Source organism: Pecten maximus, unplaced genomic scaffold (genome assembly GCF_902652985.1).
Source record: "Pecten maximus unplaced genomic scaffold, xPecMax1.1, whole genome shotgun sequence".
NCBI lineage: Eukaryota > Metazoa > Mollusca > Bivalvia > Pectinida > Pectinidae > Pecten > Pecten maximus.
Genome location: NW_022981696.1, coordinates 1 through 7,524, shown reverse-complemented (window position 1 = coordinate 7,524; position 7,524 = coordinate 1). Strand labels below are relative to the sequence as shown.

General features: G+C 34.1%; 1 protein-coding gene across 1 annotated transcript; it reads right to left on the bottom strand.

Moving 5' to 3' along the window:
- Positions 1–143: 143 nt before the first annotated feature.
- LOC117320193 (ceramide kinase-like) lies at positions 144–5,845 on the bottom strand (the record flags this gene model as incomplete). The annotated part of the gene is made up of 2 exons (XM_033874853.1): positions 5,684–5,845; positions 144–419 (listed from the first exon to the last, which is right to left on the bottom strand). Coding segments are annotated over exons 1-2 (427 nt in total), but the record flags the coding sequence as incomplete, so codon positions are not given.
- Between the last annotated feature and the right edge of the window lie 1,679 nt (positions 5,846–7,524).

The window sequence follows — 7,524 nt, the reverse complement described above, 5'->3', positions numbered from 1 at the left end:
TCCCCCAAAACATGAATCTATATTCTGAAATATGACATTTTGAACAAAACGTTAAACAAGAAATCAAAAAGTAGTTATAATTAGAGCTAAATATAACCCTGTTTTTAATATTATGTTCCTGGAAGAATTCAACAATAATATACCAAGTTTGTCGATGGCATTCCTGATTCTGAACACCCATTGTTGACAGAGGTAGGCTTCCTTGCTGGTAAACGTGATTGTTTTCACCTTCCATTTGAAGCGAGATGACCGTTTGACATAGTTGAGAGTAAATGACTGTGGCTTGAGAGGCCGCATTTCAATATAGACCGGTGACCCATGGTTGCGTTGGTCTTGGTTCAAGTCATCAGTGTACGACTTTCCATAGGTTGGATTTACACATAGTATCTCCTTCACTGGAACACAATGGGCAAAATGACCTGGGGAAATACAAACATACAATAATATCAGGGTATAGGGAGAACAATATGGTATGTATTGGAAGTGTCAATGGCATGGTCTTGAAACAGCAGTATTGATAATTTTGGCTATTTCTTTTCCATGTTAACATAAAAATCGCGGATAATGAAAATCCAATCATTAGAAAAGCAAAAGGGACTGCATTGCATGCTAAACCACAAGATTGATGTATAAATTGATTTTCATTAAGTTATTTTTAAAACTTTATCGTGGAAACAGCAAGATCAAGGTTTTTGCTAGTTAGTTTCCTAGGCATAGGAAAATATGGGGGGAAAAAAACTCAACTTGACCATCAAAATGAGGCAAAATATAAATCTTACATTTCGGTTTCACAAATCAATCTTGAACAATGTTTAAGATGTAGCCATCAGGGTATCCCCCTTTTTAATTCAGAGCCCTAATTACACTTCATGAAGTATAGAAAAAGAATGTTGTACATGATTGATTCTAAATCTGATTATTGTACCAGAAGTCTGACAAGCTTCTTTTTTTTTAAATTTATGTATCATGTAATTAAAAGGAATTCAGTACAGTTCAGTACAATGTTTTTGGTAAAGACTACTTGTTTGTTTGCTGCATTCATTGCCCTGTGAACAATCAGGGTCAAGAGAACAAGGCAGGGTCTCCTTGTAGTAATTGATGACAACCTCATGATCAATGAACAACATACAATAGGCCAGTGATCACATTCATGCCATCCAGAGCAATTAGGGTCAATTAAGGGCACAAACACAACAGCACATGTACAGAGTAGCCAGCTTCTCGGCTTCTGGAGAAATACAAACTGACAAGGGTAGGGAATGTCAAACCATGTATCTTCATCACCCAACTGAGCTATCATGGCCCCCTTTACAGCATACAGACAAATATAACACCACACCACATTTCCTTTAGTTTTATGGCCAGGGGCATGTGCAAATCTACTGAATTAAACATTAACCCTCAGGTACTATCTAATGAGATGCTTGTACGCTTTAATGCAATTATGTATTAATATAAGCAGTATGTTTTATCACCATTAACTTTAGTATATTTACTGACTGTATAGAATGACTCATTGGGTGTATTTAATTATTCTAAATTTGTTTTATTTTTACAATTTTAATTTTAAAATTCTAGTTTTCATGCCCCACATAACAGATCTAGACTACAGCTACGTTTACATGTACATGATTGTACCCATGTAGCCAATTATATAATAGGAAATACTTTTACATATACAGCTGACTGATTATACATTAAAATTGTCCTCCAGATCTAGACATGCACATGATTGTATCACTAGCTGTATCCTGTTGCACAGGGTATCAATAGGAACAGGGACTATGTATACACAGTAATTCAATATATTGATCCCTCTTATGCTTTATTGAAAATAACATATAGCAACTTTATAACACTAATTTAAAAGTAAAAATAGATGGCAATATATATACCAGTATATGTATCAGTCTACACCAGGATAAAATGTGTAAAGGCAATCCCATATACATGTATTTTTTAACAAATTTTATGGTAGAACTATACATGTGTGTATCTCATTAACATTGCGTATACATTACTAGTCCATAAAGTTTATTTGAAAAGCTTTTCCTGTATAAACACAAAGGAAAAATACAATGTTTACACAAGGCACATATATCTAACTTTAACTATCTAATTTAAACACTACCCATAGATGATTTATACGTCAGCAGGCCAGGGTCAATATATGGATCAAGAAATCAATACTATCTTGTCAGGAACATACAACATTTTTGCATTTATATAAAGGGTTTAAATACAATGACAGTGATTTTTTTTGGCCAGATCTACAGCCGACTTTAGGCTGTTTCCCCTTGCCAAAAAAAGTTGTTTTTTCCCAATTTTGAAACATCATTTTTCCCAATTTAAAAAAAAGAAAAATTTGTATGGAATTTCTATTTGGTTAACTGTATTGTATTTCATTCCTAGAATATGTGAATATTATGGTACGATAGTTGATCATCATACACGTGAACAGTAGACTGACAAATTTACTTCCGCGATAGGCAAGTTGGCCTCAATTAGTCGTATAAGCGGCATAAGGGAGGTAACTCAAATCCTGATCACTGTTGCGCTTTCCACAAATGACATGCAGGCAAGCGTTTCAGAGAGTCCGTAGACAAACACCAAGATGAAAACAAGAAAACTTCCTTTGTTTTGTAGTCTAAGTAATAACCAAGGATGCTTGCTACTGACTCTTCAAATCATGAGGCAGACTAGAAAAGCCAATAAATGAAGTGTTTTGACTTATTTAAGTATTTTGTCATTATTTGCTATTTTCCCAAATTCACCAAACACCGCAATTATTTTCCCAATTGAACAGGCATAGGCTGTTGAAAAAATTACCTGAAAAAAACACTGAATGAACATGTAGTTTCAGTTGATAATTCATATTTTGTTAACACCATATTTACAACATAAGTTTCGGTAATTAAATGTAATTTCTGTTTTATACCACATATCCCTTGACAATTACTATTAGCCTTCTAAATATATACCAGCCGGTACCTTGTATATAACATTTCATCAATATTTAATCATATAAGGGTCTACTGTAGTTAGCACTGACAGCATGGTTCATTATCAATATATCCAAATTTAAAGTTTGCTGGATATATATACTGTATATATATATCGGGTATACAGCTGTTTATGATAGGTGAAGTATATAAGCGACAGTACAGATAAATCAATCTGTCATATTGCTGAACCTATCTAGATCTACATTTACATTATAAAGGACACAAAACATCAAACAAGATTACATAAATTAAACTTATAGTAGAGAACAAACATTTTGTCAACATGGTAGACTAGATATGTACATGTATATACAATGTATGTATCTACTATCTAATTATGCCAATGTAGCATTTATTCCTTTAACCGACAACAGACAAAGGCTAATGAAAACTGTGTGTAATAACTCATTTTTATATGATATTGACGCACAAATATGGATTATTAAAATCAATGATTCTACATATGTGGAAATAAATCTTAGTCATTTTAATAACATTTTGTTTGATTCTGTTCTTGGAATTACATAATCTAACCTTTTTCAATTATTGGGTAATCTAACCTTTTTCAATTATTAGGTAATCTAACCTTTTTTAATTATTGGGTCTGGTAAAGCTGATTTACAGACTGCAGAGTGTTGATAAGAATAGCTGGAGATTTCCTCCATTGAGATTTTATCGTCATCTGATCTATACTTCATTCTAAATCATAATCAAGACTAACTTCTCCCTGTTTGGTTCTCACATAAAAAAGCCATCCAATGGCATCATCATAATTCAAGAAGGCATACTAGTAACTAACAGGAAAATAATCAACATGAAAAATCAATTGCATGCACACATTAACTACTTTAGGTCATGAGTACCAAGTTTCATAAATATTCAGTGAGAGAGTAACGAGGACTTTGGACAACTAATGTCTGCAGAGTTGAGATAACACTCCATCCCATTACCTAATTTCAGATTCATTTACTATCATTATGATGTTTATTGTCAATTTCATTCAATGCCATTTTTTTTTTTTTTTTTTTTAAGCTATATAGGGATACAGACACTCTTTGTTACATTTAATCAGGATATTGTAATTTGCTTGGGCATTGATCATGACTACTTTTAAACATATTTCTTTTTATTCTTTTTGTTTTTCCATGGTTACAAAGAAATATCAAAAATGAAATTTCATTGATAGCAAATGGCACAATTAGTATGTCAACAAATATTGTGAAGATCAGTTGAACAGATTCCAATATATAGTGCTGGGGAAAACCTTAGCTTGCAAACACTTAATTTGTATTTCTGACTTTTTATTTCCATGGTAACAGATCTAGAAGTATAGAAATGATACTTTGCATGAGCAAGAAGCATATACAGATTGTCAGAACTGTGTCCAAATTATGGTAGAGATTAGTTGAATGGTTTTAGATTGCAATTTTAGTCTGGATGCAGAGACAAATGGATGCATGGGTTGAGCCCAATTGTGAGGGATAATATATTTAACTTTGCTATATTACTTTCAGCAACAACCTTTATTTTGACAAATTGTAATATATTGTGACCCGCTGGTCCAAGTTGTGTGATATCTGGAATAAGATATGAAATTAGGAAAAGTGGTCGAGTACTATATGTATACATGCTCTTTACTGGAGACTGTTGATCAATTGTCAATAAAAATTTAGAATAATCCTGTGTTTATCTTATACTTTTACATGATAATTTTCCTAGGGAATATTATTATGATGGTCACGTTAATCATTTCAGTGCAAGCACATGTACATGTACTATAGGTACTAGCCTTAAGCTTGTCTGTCATTATGTCCATCCAATTCACGGGTATGATAATTAACAGACGAGGCTTAGTAGACCCTGTACATGTATGTGTTGATATATAGTACATAGTGTAGCGTATCCACTAGCTATCATTGTGTGAATTAATTTGCCATTAAATAATGTATAGCAAAATTTACTGTTTAAGCGATTTTGGCTATTTTTAGAAACAAATCCATAATCCAATGCAACTGCAGCAAGCTAGGCATATAATTATATAATATGCGCGTTAGTATCACATGCATGCAATTTGGAAGTTTTCTCCAACCTGATTATCTGACTACGATGTAAAAAGCGCCAAATGTTTTTGCTCGCTTTAACAGTAGCAAAGCATTCACTTTTATATCAGCATCGTAACTTCCACCACCTGTCACTATTATTCTAATAACATATTACTGTAGCCTAACATTAAAAATCTTTCTGTATCGTCCAAACGCCAGATCTAGACACTATATTTCATGACATGGGCAGTCAGGTGACGGGTCGTTTCGCTCTAAATCCCGTTCGCCCTAAGGGTCGTTTCACCCTAAATCCCGTTCGAAAAGTTTATAAAGGCGAAACAACCTACTAGGGCGAACGGGATTGGGGGAGAAACGACCCGGATTTCAGGACATCGATCTCGTCTCCTCGTAACTTCCTTAAAGTAAATCAATTAACGGACCGGATTATCACCAATTCCATGCACACACATATTTATACTATTTAACATAAGTTTGCTTTAATAACATTGCCGCATTCCTATTATGAAGATGACCAGCGTAGCTCAGCTTGACAGGTAAGACCCGACTGACAGCAATAACTGACCTGAGACCAAATCTTTGTTTACATTTTTCCTCTTGCGGTTTTCAGTCACTTACGAAATAATGGCTCCTCCTGTTGGCATTTTGCTGGTTGCCGATTATAGATGTTTTCCCAGAAAATGTGTGTCGGAGTGAGTTTGACCTGGTGAGCTGCGCCATGGATCTCTAGTGTGGATTGGAAAGTCGCATTTTCGTCGTCTTCTGCCATTTCATCTCCAATGTCTTTTCTGTAGATCAATACGCATGCGTACAATATATCACTCGTCACAAGTAAGTGAACCACCAATTCGGGTCAGTCGGTGCAATATTGTACTCACGGTGTATTATACCTAACTGAACCACAAATATAGATTCAACCCGTGCAATATTTAATAGTCTTGTAGAAGAGTAAATGATGGCGGAAATAATAACATTTATTAGGATAAAAAGGTATTCAGGCATATAAATAAAATAAGTGGTGCAGTCACAAAATGTTACCGTTACAAACTATTGTTCGCAGAGTTAAAGGGACTTTAAAGGGACCAAATGGTTAGATTTTCATTTTAAAACGTATGAAACTAACGTTTAAAATTATGTATAAGAATTAAAAGTATGTAAAAGCTATGTACTTTATGTTAATTATTAAATTTAAAAGTGTCCGTAACATTTTCTTTTGTTTAATCCAAATGATCACAGTAATATAACTTTGTTTGACTAAGAAAGTTGTTAAAGATAAACGATTGTCATAATATATACACTGAAAGATAAAGATACGCAACTCAACTTCACAGCTTAATAAAATAATGAGTAAATAACCTAAATGTGGAATACAATAGTTAAGTTCGATCATTTGACAATTAATCTTCAAATCGGAGACATTCAAAATTAACCCCGTATATGTAAATGAGGAATCTGGACAGACATTCAAAATTAACCCCGTAAGTAAATGAGGAATCTGGACAGAACGAGGGAGCACATTCGTATTGAGCGATACTGTAGGTTAAAGATGAATGTTTCTTGAAGACGGTCGTATAAATGTGTTTTTTAGTCGATCGAAGTGAGGTGGGTCGCCGTTTCGCTCGGGGCGGAGTTGCCAACAACATACTGCAGTTTACACCGTACACAGTAGACCAATGGGAAAAAAATGTAAAATTTACATTTTCTATGCAAGCGTTTGTGACTGAACTATCGCCATTTAAAGGGTGTTCAGAATCTTCTTTTTGACATGGACATAAGGTGCAGTTAACTTTTTTGTTTGTTTTTTGTTTGATCAAACATAAATCTGTTTTCTATAATACTTTTACCTTGTCGGCCACAGAATTCCAGCAGAGTAGAAAAAATTGAAGATTCTGGGCCTTTTTATAGGACTTTCGCGCACTTTAACGTGTTCTAGTGCCAATTTTCTGGTATAATGAAATACAGAACAATTACTAATTGTAATGGGAAACATTTACAGAAGTCCTCAAAACTACCCCGCAGTCGTACCACTGTTTTCGCCATCCCTCAAAGCCACTAAACACCAATTTTCAACAAAATCGAATAATATTTAAATGTCGACAAATCCGAGCCTAGTAAATGACGACCATTTTGTTAAAATATGAAAGTGAGGTTACGCGAGTGACCGGTGTCCCATGATGTGTCTTGATACCAAATTGCTGCAAAATCTGACAATATTTTTGCGCAGTTGCATTGTTAACTTATTATCCATGTGTTTGTCATCAGGGACAACTTAATGGTGTCATTATTAGTTATTAGCAGTTTCTGGTATTTTCGGATTAGACTTGAAGCTACTTGTCGCTGGCACGGGAGCTATGTTAATAACAGGATAAAAAAAAATGGTACATTTACCACTGTGTCAGAAACACAAAGAAAATCTCTTTGACTAGCTTAAAGTTATTTTTTACAAAAACAAAAACGCA